Source organism: Ursus americanus, chromosome 28, assembly GCF_024610735.1.
Source record: "Ursus americanus isolate L20-20 chromosome 28, mUrsAme1.1.p, whole genome shotgun sequence".
Taxonomy (NCBI): domain Eukaryota; kingdom Metazoa; phylum Chordata; class Mammalia; order Carnivora; family Ursidae; genus Ursus; species Ursus americanus.
This window is the reverse complement of record NC_142154.1, coordinates 4,508,924-4,524,468: the sequence shown is the minus strand read 5'-3', so window position 1 is coordinate 4,524,468 and position 15,545 is coordinate 4,508,924. Positions and strand designations below refer to the sequence as shown.

The 15,545-nt window shown below is 47.5% G+C and overlaps 1 protein-coding gene across 7 annotated transcripts in view; it reads left to right on the top strand.

The window, feature by feature from the left end:
* ALPK3 (alpha kinase 3) overlaps positions 1-15,545 on the top strand; it is a 56,807-nt gene that overhangs the window by 16,843 nt on the left and 24,419 nt on the right. For all 7 annotated transcript variants that reach the window (XR_015722081.1, XM_087856617.1, XM_045812986.2 and 4 more), the window contains 2 exons: positions 2,169-2,286; positions 2,871-4,098. Coding sequence is in view for 6 of the 7 variants with exons in the window: in XM_087856617.1 (XP_087712743.1) it covers positions 2,169-2,286; positions 2,871-4,098 (1,346 nt within the window). In the remaining variant the exon portion in view is untranslated. The remainder of the gene's footprint in view (positions 1-2,168; positions 2,287-2,870; positions 4,099-15,545) is intronic.

Below are 15,545 nucleotides of genomic sequence, written 5' to 3'. Positions count from 1 at the left end.
ACAGAAGCCAGATTGGGAGTAGTGAGGTCAGCGGGGAGGTTATTATAGAAATTGAGGCGTGAGATGATGGTGGGGACTAGTTGGTGGTGGGGAATGGCAAGAAGTGATCAGGTCCTGGACGTATTCTGAAGGGAGGGCCCATAGGATTGTCTGCTGGAGTGGACATGAGAAAAAGAAAGGAATAAAAGAATACCTCCAGATTTGGGGCCCGAACCAACTTAGAAGGATAAAGTTGTCACGTACCGAGCTATGTGGGTACCGTCCTGGAGAGGTGAGGGCCGTGAGGACCTTGGCCTAGGGCATGGTAAGTCCAAGACCTGTTAGATCTGCAAGTGGAGGTGTCAGACACACGGTCAGAACTCGGAACCAGGAGCTGGGGGGAGGTCTGGGCTGGACAGACAAATGTGGGGGTCATGAGTATATAGATTTTTAAAGGCCACAGGGCAGCATAAGGTCCTGAGGTTATACGGATAGAGAGTGGCAAGCAGTTCCGGGGCCTGAGCCCTGGGGCACCTCACACTCACAGGCCCCTGTGGTGAGGGGGACAAATGAAGGACATTAGGAAGAGTGGCCCGCGACGCAGGAAGAGTGCTCAAAGGAGTGAGGAGAAGGTCTCAGGAAGCGGGCGTCAACACCGACAGATTGAGTAAGATGAGGCGTAAGAATTGCCAGGAGATTTGGCGACGTGCGAGTTGTGAGTGACCTCCACGGGCACATTCGGTGCTGCGTGCACACAAAAGCCTGGTGGGAGGGGAGGGGTTGGAGACAGCGCAGACAGCACCTGCAGAGAACTTTCCTGTGACACTCCTACAGCAGGCTTGTGTGCCAATGGCGGTGATATGACAGAGGGGAACGGTTTGCTGATGCAGGAGAGAGCAGGAATGATTGTCGGAGAGACATCTTGGTGAGGCAAGAGGAGATGGGGTCCAGTGAGGACAGCTTCGGAGAGCCGTGTGGGCAGTGGGTCCGTAGACAGCGGGGTAGGCGGAGCGGATGTCCCCTGACTTACCTTTTCTACTTTACTGTGGGTTCCCTGAGAGCAGAGACCCTGCCCGTCAGGCTGCTATAGCTGCAGAATCCTCTCTGGCACTCCGCACATACTTGATATGTATGTTGGAGGAAATGTGAGCTGGGGTCTCTGAATTCTGATCCACAGTGCTGATCATTTGGAGTCGGCTTAAGGAATGAAGCAGAATTCACTGGTAAGGCTGGTGGGCCTGTGGGACTGACAAGTAGGGGTTCCTCTGTGCCCAGGCAAGGAGTGGAGCCAGTCTTTGGAAGGATGTTGGGACTGTGCGTCCGTCTCCTATCTCTTGTTCTGCCCAGAATATCAACTTCATTTTTGCTTCTCTCTGCAGTCCAGTCCACGTGGAGAACAGGGCTGCAGCCCTTTGAAGTTATAGTTCCAGGCCCAAGGGTAGATTGTCTCTAGGTCCTGATTCCTGAAACCTAGGTCAAATAACTGGACTCGATTAGCTGATTGGGTGTCCATTACTGGACCCATCAGCCATGTGGGGACGGAGGCAGGGACATGTGACTTTAACAGTCGGAAGCTCTCCTTGTGGGCAGGGCTGCAAGTCCCCAGAGAGAAGGGGCTGGGGAGACACCTCAGTCCATCCCACAGCAGTGAATGAGTGGGTAGGGAATTGTAGATGGAGGGATGATGGATGGATGGATGGAGGGATGGAGGGATGGATGGTTGGATAGATGGATAGATGTTTGGGTGGATGGATATTTTAGCTGTGTCAGCAAATAATGCCAGCATCTCAGCAACCTGGGATAAAAGAAGGAGGGCTCTTGGTATTGGGGTATTGGGGGAAGACCTCTGAGGATAGAGCTGTTACCACAGTTGAGAATGTAGATAGGACACTTCAGTGTCCTGAAGGAGTGTGCAGGAAGGAGGCTTATTACTCCCAGCCAAGGCTTTCTGGAAGCTTCTTGGTTCCCTGCAAGGAAGTTTCTCCTCCATATTTGCCTTCTAGCTGCTGAAGGGGAACGGTTTTCAGCCTTGACATGGACTCGCTTCTAAAAATAAGCAGAGCCAGATGATAGCCCTTTCCTTCCAGCGAGTGGGGCAGGTGGTCTGGGGAAGCCGTGGCATCCTGTTCTTTCCTTCTACTATTTTGGAACTGGTCTTCCTGCAACCCAGTCTCCCGCTTCCTTCTTAGGATACCCAGAGCCAGAGGTGACCTGGTACAAGGATGACATAGAGCTGGACCGCTACTGTGGTTTGCCGAAGTATGAGATCACTCACCAGGGAAACCGCCACACGCTACATCTCTACAGGTGAGGGAAAGTGGCCGCCCCGCTCTCTCCGCTCCTGAGCGTCCTGTGGCCCTGTCAGAGATGGGCTCAGCTGGACGCTGATGGCCCGGCGGGACCTGGGGGTGGAGGCCAGGTCTCTGCTCTCGAGTTGAACCTGCTGGTGGCCTGTTTGCCTGCCAGGGTCTGGGATCTCCTAAGGCCAGGGTGGGAGGATTTCTGACACCCAGAGAGTGAAGCGCAACCAGAGGAGGTCCCGAACCCATAGAAACATTTTCCATGAGGTCAGCTACTGAAAAAAGCTCCTGTGTCATCCTTACTTCACAAGGGGCTGTGTGGGTCACCTGCTTTTGAAGGGAGCTCTCCTGGGCCCCAAGTCTAATCCCTCCTGGAACGCATGACCTGGGCCAGCTCCCTCCTTGTCGCCAGCCTCAGTTTCCCCCACTGTAATGGGGAGTGTTGGATGTGGTGGCGTCGAGGTGGGGTGGGGCACTCAGGGCGGGACTCGTGGGGGGCGGGGCAGCACGCGGGTGGGGTGGGGCCACTCCCCCCTCCCCCCTCCCCCCTCGCAGGAGAGGAGAGTCCGCATCTTGTGCTCCTGCATTTAGGTGTCAGGAGGAGGATGCGGCCATCTACCAGGCCTCTGCCCAGAACACCAAGGGCATCGTGTCCTGCTCGGGGGTCTTGGAGGTCGGCACTATGACTGAGTACAAGATCCACCAGCGCTGGTTCGCCAAACTGAAGCGTAAGGCTGCGGCGAAGATGCGAGAGATTGAGCAGAGCTGGAAGCCTAGGAAGGAGGTGGTGGGTGACGCGGACCTACGCAAGCTCAGCCCGGACCGCTTCCAGCGGAAACGGCGGCTGAGCGGGGATGAGGCGTCGGTCCCTGCACTCCCTGCGAGGGAGGCCAAGGACGGGAACCCCTCGGCGTGGCAGGAGGAAGAGGCTGAGCCCGGCCAGCTCCCGGGTTTGGGCCTCATCAACAGTTTTGCTCCTGGAGAGGTGACCACCAACGGCGAGGCTGCCCCTGAGAACGGGGAGGATGGGGAGCACGGCCTGTTGACGTACATCTGTGAGGCCATGGAGCTGGGGCCTCAGCCAGCCCCCAAAAAGGAGTTTGGGGCCAAGAAGAAAAAGAAAGACGAGGAACCTAAGCAAGGTCTACGGAAGCCAGAGTTAGAGAAGGCAGCTCGAAGCCAACATTCTTCGGAAAGCCGTGCCCCTAGTTCAGACAGGCCTGGGACACAGGGGCCCACAGACATGGAGCAGGTCCAGACCCGGCCCAGAGGCAGGGCTGCACGGGGCCCGGGGTCCTCCGGAGCAGAGAGCGCCAGGAAGCCAGCTCCAGCTGTGGGCACTCAAGAGCAGGCCCAGAAGGCCCCGGCCCCAGGCCCCGGCCCCGGCCCAGACCAGCAAGTGTATTTCTCCCTGAAGGACATGTATCTGGAAAGCACCCGGGCGGGCAGGCCTAAGGGGGACGAGGGGTCCCAGACCCCAAGTGGCAGGGCACCTGGAGAGATGTCCTCAGGAAAGGTACCCAGTGAGGCTGGGGGTGAAAGGGGGCCCGTTGCCCCTGGCCAGCCCACGTCCTCAGCCCCCCAGCCAACTAGGCCTTTCAACAGGAAGAGATTTGCCCCTCCGAAGCCCAAAGGGGAGCCCACCTCCGACAGCAAGCCCGATTCTTCCCTGAGCCAAGCTCCAGAACCAGGGGTCCAGAGCTCAGGGAAGGCCCCGCCTCAGGCCTCTGCCCAAGTGCCCACCCCCCCTGCCCGGCGGAGACACGGCACCCGGGACAGCCCCCTGCAGGGGCGAGCAGGCCAGAGGACCTCAGGAGAGGTAAGTGTGGGTGTTGGGTGCCTGCAGGCTGCTCTGGGAAGCTGACCTCATGGAAACTCTTGCTCCAACAGCTCGGCAGCCAGTGAGCAGGGGGCTATTTATAGAAGGGGGTGAGGTGGTGATGGAGTGCCAGCCAGGAGCAGGGGACCGCAGGCCTGGCCTTTGCCCCAGCCAATCTCAGATGCCAGGCATGAGGGCAGCACAGCCTGACTGTGACCCTACCCTCTGACAGCCTGGGAGCTCACGGCCAAGGGGACCATGCCCCAGAGGGAGGTGGAGGGAGACGATGTTCTCTGGGGAGGGAAGAGCCAGCGGAGGGTTTCCTTGGGGTATACTGAGGCAGCAGTGTTTCATGGGGAGACTGAGGAGCAGGAGTGAGCTGTAGTGTGTGGTGGGTCTCGACCTCGATGCTTAGCAGAAGATTTTTAAAAATATCAACTGTCCAGGAAATTCTGGTTTAATCTGGGTTTTTATCTAAGGGTTCGGAGTTAGCTGTAGCTATGTGCAAATCTGACTATGCTGAACATCTGGTGATTGGGGCAAGGCGTAAAATCAGAATGAAAATTCTGCCTACTTTCTAGGCTGTTGGGAGAATCTCCCTGCCCCCGGAGGGCCTGGTGTGTGTTAAGAACTAACGAAATGGCGGGAGGAATTAGATGATTACTACGGCGGGGGGTGGAGGCCAACTCTTTTACCTGGAAACAGGAGGGCCACCATTTCCTGGGGGTCAGGTGGCCAACGGAGGGAAGGGGATGCTTTGTGTGGAGGTAGGGATGCGGGTATCTATGTTTCAAAGAAGAGGTGGGCGACAGCATTGAGGAGTTTGGGGAGCGGGGAAGGGAGGAAAGGAATTGAGAGGGGTGACAGAGGAAAATGGTTTGTCCCCTTTGGTTGGTGCTGCATGTCTCAGGGGGCAGAGGGCAGACAGTATTTTATTTTTATTTCTTTAAATTTATTTGAGAGAGAGAGACAGTGCACAGGAGCGGGGGGCGGGGAGAGGCAGAGGGAGAGGGAGAAGCAGACTCCCCGCTGAGCAGGGAACCCCATGATGCAAAGCTCAATGAAGTGGGGCTGGATCCCAGGACCCTGAGATCCTGACCTGAGCTGAAATCAGAAATCAAGAGTTGGACCTCACGGGGCGCCTGGGTGGCACAGCGGTTAAGCGTCTGCCTTCGGCTCAGGGCGTGATCCCGGCGTTATGGGATCGAGCCCCACATCAGGCTCCTCTGCTATGAGCCTGCTTCTTCCTCTCCCACTCCCCCTGCTTGTGTTCCCTCTCTCGCTGGCTGTCTCTGTCTCTGTCAAATAAATAAATAAAATCTTTAAAAAAAAAAAAAAGAGTTGGACCTCAACCAACTGAGCCACCCAGGTGCCCCGAGGGCAGGTGGTCTTCCGCAGGAATGTTCAGGAGACACTTTTATGGTGGGCAGAGAAAAGGCAGTATTTCCTATGAGTGGCAGAAAGGAAAAGTATTTCAAGAGTGAGGGCAGACGGCAGAAGGGACAAGCTGCCTGCCTCCTGACCTCTTGGGGGTGGGTGGCAAAGGGAAGGGGTGCTTCACAGACGACAGGTGGGGGCTGCCCTTCCCATGGAGAGAATTTCCGTCGGGGAAGGAGGGAGAGACCAGTTTCAAGGGTGGTGCTGAATTAGTCTGTGGGGACAGGAGTTCAGAGGGAGTGGGGTGAACCTCAAAGCAGACTCTCGAGGCTGTTGGTGACTCAGCCGTCACGCTTGGTCTCTGGAGATGTTGGCAGTTGTGATGAGCTCCCAGTAGCCCAGATGGGGTGGCTCTGGGTGCCCGACACAGCCCACAGGCTGGGCCTGGCTGTGGACATGGCCCTCAGGGGCCCCTAGGGAGCTCATTCGGGAAGTGAGCAGGCCAGCAGCCAAGTCTGATGAAGGAGGCCTCCCCATCCACAGTGGTGGAGACGCCAACCCAGACGGCTGCACCCTCCTGGCAGGGCCCTCCTTGCCTCTCAGAGGAGGGGCAGACGCAGGAGAGGCCACCTGCACTGGCTCCACTGTCCCCGCAAGACGCTCGTGTGGCTTTTACTTTTCTATATTTAGAAAATTGTGAAATAGATCACACATGTGAAAAATGCATTTAACATCTATGCATACATTGAAACGGTGGCTTTTTAGTGGCTGAATTTGTTTTTTCATAGTCTCATTCTACCAAGTCTTTAAAAGGTATCTTTATTTTTCTGCTTATGAAAGAAACCCATGCTCATGGTGAAAAATATGGGGGGAATCCCTAAAAATTCAATGGGATAAGTAACACCTCAGCTACAATTCTACCATCGCGAGGCAGTCGTGGGGTATCTCCCAATCTTTCTGTACATGCAGTTTTATTAGTTTTAAAATTTAGTGTGTGCCGTTCTTCTGATCCAGTCTTATATCCTGCTTTCTTCCCCTCTCATTATTCCAGGAGCATTTTCTCACGGCTCCTAAAAATTATCTGGAAAGTTTAGTGGTTGTGTAAGGCGCCACACATATTCTAACCATTCCTTCCATAGTTTATCTGTTCCTCCCCTATTCAAAGCTTAGTTAAGTATTAAGCTACATTTAAAAAATAATTTTTGTTGTTTGAATTTCCCCATTTGACTTTTAAATTAACCTGAAATTGATTTGTGTATAGAGAATAGCATTCGTTTCCAGCTCAATTTTTGGTTGATTAAATAGGTAATCTCCCCCGATGTCATTTGTGGAATATTTAACTCTCAGATACTAGTTTGTGATTCTTTCTTTATATATTAATTTTTATATACACTAAAGCCTATTTTAGTTCCTATATATACCTATCATAGTTCATTAATCTGTTTATTGATCCTTACAACACAATGATCTTGTTTTAAAGATTGTGGCTTTAATTTCTGGCAGAGCGACTCTCTTAGACTTCTTTTAAAAATTTTCTTAGCTATTCTTTCTTGTTTATTCCTCTAGGGAAACTTCAGAATCGTTGTTTGAAATTCTTCAAACTTCCAGACACCGCTGTGGTTTGGTTTCTTGTTGTTTTTGTTTTACCTAGTACCTGTATATTTACCGCTTTAAAAAAAATCACATTAAAAGAAAGTGGTAAGCCATTTGTAACAAGATCAAAAGCCTGTAAAATCTTTTCATGGAAAACTGAAGTCCGATTTGCATTTGGAATGATGATTTAGTAAAACGCACTTGATACGTATTTGAAACAGCTTTATTGAGGTACAATATATGTACCATAACATGCACTTATTTCAAGCGTGCAATTTAATGTACACAATTTAGAGTTATGCAGGCATTACCGAAATCTAGTTTTCAAACATTTCCATCACCCTCAAAAGATCCCTGTTCCTTTTTTGCAGTTCATCCTTGTTCCTACCCCCAGACCCAGGCAACCACTAATATGCTTTCTGTCTCTGTATCATTGGTGTTCCGATTAGGATTATAGTAAGTATAGGAATTAATTAGGAAACACCCATATCTTTAGCTTTCTCATCTGACAGCACGGTATTCATTCCCATTATTCCAGCCTTCTTTCGTATCTCTTCCTAAGTTCTGTTGTTTTCTTCATACGGGCCCAGCACGTCTCTTGTGAGGGTCAGGTACTGGAAGGATCTCTGCCTCTGCGATAGGAGCCCACTCCTTCCCTACTCTGTCTTGATTTCCTTTCCTGGAAATAGGGGATATCTCCAGCAGTTCCAGTTAGGCTTCCATGTTGGATATGGTTGAGGAGCAGATGTTGGGACTGAGGCCTCTTGGGTTGTGAAGAATGTCCAGACACCCTCCCCCCACCCCCCGCCTTGAGCCCAGCAATGCTGTACAGGCAGCTCTTTCCTTGGGCAGAAGCAATCTTCCCTGAAGGTACTTAGTGAATGGGAACTGGCCTTCAGTGTCCTCAAAGGCTGCTTTTTAGTGCCCTAGGCTGAGAGCTTCTCTGAGACTGGATTAGATCTCTGGAGCTGAGATACAGGAGTGTGGGGACATGGTGGACTGCCCCATCTGCCCAGATCCTTGGAGAGGACAGTGTACACGTGGCAGAGCTCTGCTGAAAGCCTTGAGACCTCAGAGTGTCTCTTCTTGGGAAACCCTGCAAATCTTTTCTTTTTTAATTTTTAAGACTTTATTTATTTGAGGGAGAGTGAGAGAGAGCGAGTGAGCACACAAGCAGGGGGAGCGGCAAAGGGAGAGAAAGAAGTAAGTTCCCCTCCGAGCAGGAAGCCCTACGTGGGACTCGATCCCAGGACCCCAGGATCACGACCTGAGCCGAAGGCAGACAGTTAACCAGCTGAGCCACGCACATGCCCCCACCTTTTTTGGTTTTGTTTTTTTTTTTTGGTGGACAGCAAAGCAAAGTTTATTGAGTGATAGTACAGAGCTCCCCAGGAAGGAGGGGACCTGAGAGGATTGTCCAGGAAACCCTGTGAGTCTTGAGGATGGTCATCCCAAGATTTGGAAACCCCACTCCCATAATATGGGATCTTTGGTTGTCAGAGAATACAAGAATACAAGTATTTTCTGAGAGCTGTTGAAGGGAGGGGGGCTTGAGGAGAGACATGGTCCTTAAGGAATTGTCTAGTGAATCTAGGGGATTAGACTTACACCAAACCATAAGTACGAAGAGGGTGCAGTGAATGGTTATAGCAGTAGGTTTCCAGGGAAGGAGAGTGGGGTGCTCCACAGTTGCTAGGGAAGGCATCTGGGAAGTGGCCAGACTGGCTGGCAGCATGTACAGGATTCATTACTGGAAATACCATAGTAGAAAACTATCAAATAGAAATTGTTGTTGTTGTTTTTAATATAGAAGAATGCCCGTAATATCCCCAGGTGGGAGATAGAGCTTAGATAGGTGGGAGAGAGGAAGGAAGACATTCTGGGAAGGACATGGAGCACGAAGCAAAGGTAAGGTGGGGGGCTAGACGAGAAATGCAAACTTGTCTGTCCTAGTCTTGATGCTCAGATGCTTTTAAAGCTTCTCAGTACTTTTTCTTCTCTTCTGTGTCTTGTGCTCTGCTTTGGTTTGTTTAGCCTTACCTGTAACATCATCCAGGCTTGGGAATGAGACAGAAAGGAGAGAGAGCTAACATGTATTGAATATCAGCTTCGAATAGTGCTAGGTTAGATGGTTTAGACCAAATCCCTATTGAGGACAACTAGTAAAGGACAAAGTGAAGAGTTATCAGCCTAGGATATGGAAGGAGATGGAAATCCAGGATGGTGAACCCAGATTTTTATCCTGTGGCTGTTTACTACTCCAGAAGAGGAGAATGAGAGACTCAACAGTGTTTTAGACCGCGTCATGGGACTAGGGAGACAAAGATTGGAGTCTATGGTCTCAAGAGTAGTAGCCCTGGTAAACCCCCTGGTCTTTTGGTTGGGACCCTGAAGTGGTAGTGAGCCAGAAGTAAATTACCCATACGGGGGATTGAGGTTTATCTCTGAGTTGCCCAGGTGACTAAGATATATCTCAATCCCTGAAGTTAGGTTAAGGTGATTCAAGATACCTGGTGCTCCAAGCACCTGGAAGAAGCAAAAATCATCTGGAGGATGATAGCATCACTTTAAGCCTCAAATTATTTTTTAAAAATGTTTCAAATATAATATTTGGCATCCGAGTGAAGATTAGCAGCACTCCAAGAGAGGAAAATGTGAAAAAGAAGTAACAAAAACAGCAGACAATATAAATATCTCCACAGGGGGTTCCAACTTTTGAAATTATCAGACGTGAACTATAAAACTAAAACTCTATTTCCTATATTCTAAGAAGGTAAAAAGACAAAATTGAAAATTTCAGAGAACTAGAAGCTATAAAAAGTGGGATAGACTTAAAAATCAACCAACTGGAAATCCAGAACTGAAAAATACAATAACCAGAATGAAGCTAGTTGTTATGGTTATAACATTTCCAGTTCTGGATGAGATGGGGCAAACATACTCACGCTGTATCTCCCATTGAATGCAGCTAAAAACTTGGGGAAAATGCACAGTGCGGCTATTTGATGACTTTGGTGAGCATAGTAGGCAGATTGGGGAAGAAGACCAGACTTCCAAGTACCCCAGAACTATCAGTGTTGACCTGTTTGTTTTTTAAATCTAGTATTCTCTGGCCTGGTCTTAATGCAATCAGACCAGTAAGCATCAGCTTTACTTTAGGAGAAGCCCTCTACTCTACATCAGGCTTAAGGAATAGGAAAGGAATCTCCTGGTAGTGACAGTAATGGCAGAAGAAGGCCACAGATATCAACCTTTGAGGAAGGGGAATCTTTCCCTCCATTCAAAGAAGCTGTGGCCCCCAAGAGGGTAGGATGAATCCCTGTTGCTTTTTTCCCCCTCTTTTGGGTCTCTTTCTTGGCCTAGGACACAGGTTCATGTGTGAAACATGGATCATATCCTGGGTCATAAACAAATCTTAACAAATATAAAATAATTGAAATCATACAAAGTGTGTTTTCTGACCAAAATGGACTTAAGCAACAGATCAGTGTCAGAAAGATAATAGGAAAGTCTCCAAACGCTTCAAAAAATTTATGACACACTCTCATAAGTCAAAGAGGAAAGTCTTAAGGGCAATAGGAAAATATTTTTAACTGAATGAAAATGAAAATACAACACATCAAAAGTTTGGATAAATCAGTATTTTGAGGAAAACTTACAGAATTAAAATATTTATATTAGAAAAGAAGAAAGGTCTGAAGTCAATAATCTAAGCTCCCATGTTGAGAACCTAGAAAAGGAGGAGCTAAATAAACCCAAGACAAGAGAAGGAAGGAAATAATAAAACAGCAGAAAACGATGACATTGAAAACAGAACAACTATGGCGAAAACAAATTAAACTTAAATCTGGTTATTTGAAAAAAAAATCAGTAGTATTGATAAACTTCTAGCAAAACTCACAAAGAAAAAAAATGAGGCACAAATGACCAGCATTAAGGATAAAGAAGGGCTTGATCATGGTGACCATTTCACAGTATGGAGGTATCTCAAAACATCAAGTTGTTTAAATTATACACTCTTTGTACAACCTTATAGATTATACAACCTTAAATTATACAGTCTTTGTCAATTATACCTCAATAAAGATTTTTAGGGGCACCTGGGTGGCTCAGTCAGTTGGGCATCTGACTCTTTGTTTTGGCTGGGGTCATGATCTCATGGGTCGTGGGACTGAGCCCTGTGTCTGGCTCCACACTCAGTGGGGAGTCTGCTTGAAGATTCTCTCTCTCTGCCCCCCCCCCATGCTCTCTCTCTATTTCTCTCTTTCAATCTAAAATAAATCTTTTTTTAAAAAGATTTTTTAAAATAAAGATTTTTTAAAAAGGAACAAAGGGTGATATCACTAGAGACCCTAGAAGTACTAAAAGGGTAATAAAGGACCATTATGGAAAACTGTGCGCATAGTTCAACAACTTAGATGAAATAGACCAATTCTTTAAAAACTACAAACTGCCAAACTCTTGCAAACAATGAGATGAGCTAACTTGAATAATCCTATAATTGTTACAGAAATAAAATTTGTAGCTAAAAATCATCCGAAAAGGAAATCTTTTGGGCCAGATAGTTTTGCTGTCAATTCTGCCAAACATTTAAAGATGTTAAAGCCTCAGGATCAGCCCTGGGTCTGGGTTTCAGACGAAGGAGATTCCAGGACCTAGGCACTGCCCTCACCATTCCCATTAATCTCCTGGTTTTGTCCCCCACTTCCCCAAACCAGCACTCCAGGACCATGTCCCACCTTGAGGGCGAGAAGCCGTAGTTCTTGTCAGTCAGTAATTTCTTCCTGGAATCTCCATGTGCTTGGGCCTGTGCAGGCCACAGAGGTGAATCAGATTGCATCCTTAATCTCTGAGAATTTATGAGGAAGACAGTAAGTCAGGATGGAAAATTAAACCTACTGCTGCTCTTTGTAGTGAAAAAGCTCACACAGAACCAGCTGGGTTCACCCCTGCTCCCAGCATGGTTATTTTAAAGAACTACATGGCAGTCCTTCTCATACCTCCACACAGTTCCAGATGTACACACACACACACCCCACAGTGTGTAGAGAGGTCAGCCTTTGCAGAAGTGTACAGAAAGTACTCAACTGATCATTCACCATACAGTTACCCAGCACCACCTCTAACCCTGGGCCTGTGCTGGGCCCACCTCTTCGGAGGGGAAGAGTTTACACGTTAGCAGGTGCCACATGCATAAAACAAACAACTACCACACAGAATGGGGTATCCCGATACAATTAGGTACATTTGCTATGGGTGCATAGGGTAGGAAGCCACTAAGGTTTTCGAGGAGGGTGGAGGAGAAGACTTAGAAGTCTTCCAAGAAGAGAAGAAACTTGAGTGAGGTCTTCAAGGATGAGGAGGAGTCTTTCAAGTGAGCAAGGAGAAGGCTGAGACTGTCCAGCCGAGAGAAAACACACCAAGTGGTAATAAAATAGCACAGTGGTCACTACAGGAACTTCGTGGTGTTGGACAGAGGGACCCAAGAGGTGAACCTGGAAAGAGAGATCTGGGACCCTTGCTGAAGGATGGGCTTCCTTGATCACATGAGGTTTGATTTATTCATTTTCACTCTAAATATTTTATTTATTTATTTGCCAGAGAGAGAGAGAGAGAGAGAGAGAGAGCACAAGCAGAGGGAGGGGCAGAGGGAGAAGCAGGCTCCTTGCTGAGCAAGGAGCCCAATGCAGGGCTCAGTCGCAGGACCCCGGGATCATGACCTGAGTCAAAAGCAGATGCTTAACCAACTTGAGCCACCCAGGCGCCCCTGTTTATTTTCACTTTAAATTGAGAATTGTTGGATATGTGTCATGTGCACATGGTATAAAATTTAAAAGTAGAAAAGGTATATGGAGAGTATTGTCTTCCTCAGCATCCCCCCACAAAAACCAGTTTCTCTTCCTGAAGTCAGTTGCCAAAACTGTTTCTTGGGCATACTTCCAGAACTGTTTTCCCTGCATTTAAAAACATGCGTGTGTCTGTATATTTGCCGCACGAAGGTTGCATATTGTACTTTCTATCCACACCTTGTTTTCCTGTTTGGATATTTATTTTACTTAATTGGAATATGGATGTACCGTGATTCACTGGATCGGTTCTGTTGATGGAGTTTAGGTAATTTCTAGTCTTTTGCTGTTATAAACTGTGCTGCAGTGAATATCCTTGTCTATTAAGTCCATTTACACATGGAAATATATCTATAGGACAAATTCCTCCTAATGGAACTGTTGGGTCAAAGAGCATAAGTGTTTTTAGTTTTATTGAGTGATGCCAAGTGGCCATCCAAAGGCTGTGCTGACAGGCTGTTTCCCCATATCCTGGCCAGCAGTGTTCTTAAACTTTTTGCTCCTTTAGGCTCGGACTTTTAGGCTTTATCCTGTAAATGATGATAAGCCCTGGAGAGTTTTTGAAGCAGGAGAGTGTCACAGTCAGATTTGTATTTTGGTCAGATCACTTGGGCTGCAGTGAGGGTAAGTGTTGCACAGAGGCAAAGACTAGAGTCGTGAATGTGGATCCGGAGGCTTTAAAGTACCCAGCCGAGACAGAATTGTTGGCAACGTGTTTAGGCGGTTGGCAGTGGAGACAGAGAAGGGAATGGATATTGAGACACCGAGGAAGTAGGTTCAATAGGACTCAGGGATTGATCAGGCTTGGGGACGGGGGAGAGAAGATAGTTTTAATCAAAGGCTCTAGGGACACCTGGAGGCTCAGTCAGTAGAGCGTGATCTTGGGGTTGTGAGTTTGGTCCCCATCTTGGGCATAGAGATGACTTAAAAATAAAATCTTAAAAAAAAAAGCAAAAGAGCTCTGTTCTCATGAGTCTTGTGCAAAGTCAGCATTTTTGGGGTACATTTATAGATTTCATGCCCATGTTAATGCTTCCTAATCCTAGAATGCCAGGAGTTAACAGAAGTTTCTAATATATTACTAATTGCTGTTTGTTGGCTCCAAGGGGTTTTTGTCTGTTAATATCTTACTGGTTGTCAGAGAAATTGGAGGAGCATTTTTACTAAAATTCTTTAGCCAGTCAGACTTTTATTTGATGGCTTCTGCACATCACCACACTCTTATTTTTCCCATATTTGAATGAATGGTATCATTCATCCAAAATTCCATATTCAGTAACTTTAAATTCTATACTTAATTCAAATGTTTAATTATATATATTTTAAAGTCTTTCTTTATGTGATCTGTTTCCTTTGGTTTTGTGTGTGGTTCTTCTGATAACTAGAGATATTTGTATGTGGTAATGTGTAATATATATTTTATATTTTATATGATACCATTATGTATTTCCTCTGTTCAGGGTCTTGATTTTTTATGACGAGCTATGATCAAGTGTTTCCACTACCCTTTTCCCCTGTCATTTTCCATCTCATATTCGCCCCACATCTTATTTCTAGATGATTATTTCCGTATAGTTAGATATCCCGTATTTCTATTACCTGGTTTTTTAGCTTTGAATAAATCTTTCGTTCCTGGCTTGTATAGGTGATAGACTCAAGGAACTTAACTCCACTTGTCACCTTCTTCCTCCTTCCCCTGTTGTATGAGTTGTATCATTTCTGCCTGCTCAGGGCATGGAACGCTGACATTTTGCTCTACCATTGTATAATTAATATATATTTAACAATCAGCATGAATTGTGCTGTGGTTTCCCTAATCATCTTTTGGTTGACCGGAGTATGTTCTCTGGTAGTTTGCTCAAGCAGGGCTCATGGGAACGATATTCCCTAAGTCCTCGTATGTTCAAAAACAATCTTCCTAAGCTTAGAGGTTTTCAGGAACTTTCTTCAGTAGCATGTTTTTGCTCGTGTTTTCCGAGATGTGCTGCCGCTGGGCTGTTCCGGTCTCCTCCGCCTGTGTCTGGTGGGTGTCAACCTTGGGCGTCTTCTGTGTGATTCCCACCTAGCTCTCCACGATCCCACAGCTCTCGTTGGATGTGGACTTTGTGGGTTCTTCACACTGGGATGAGTCCTGTATCTACAGTCACTGTGTTTTGGGGCCACACTCAGAGACCCGTGGGACTGTTCAGTCTTCACCTGCCGAGCTGTTTCACGGTCTCTCTTCTCCCCACAGCTTTTGATCCCAAGCAGCCTCCCAGTGGCTCAGCTATCTGCTTGTGGCAGCCCCTGCTCAGTTTTTTTTTCTTTTACCTTTTTTTTTTTTTTTGAGACTGTAGGTTTTACATGCCTCCAGTTTCACTCATGATGAAGTTTATTTTTTTTTCTTGTTTATGTTGTTGGTTTTGATTATATTTGGGAGGAAAAAAGGCAACCTGTGTCTTGCGCCACTATGTTTAGACCGGAAGTCCTTTAATTATATTTGACAGGGTGGCATTCTCTGGTAACAGCGGGGAGCCTGGGATCCAAAGTTAGACACACCTGGCTTCTGAGCTAACCTCTGCCCCTTACTGGCTGACGGTGGACAATCACGTTTCTCTCTCTCTCTCTTTTTTTTTTTTTTAAAGATTTTAT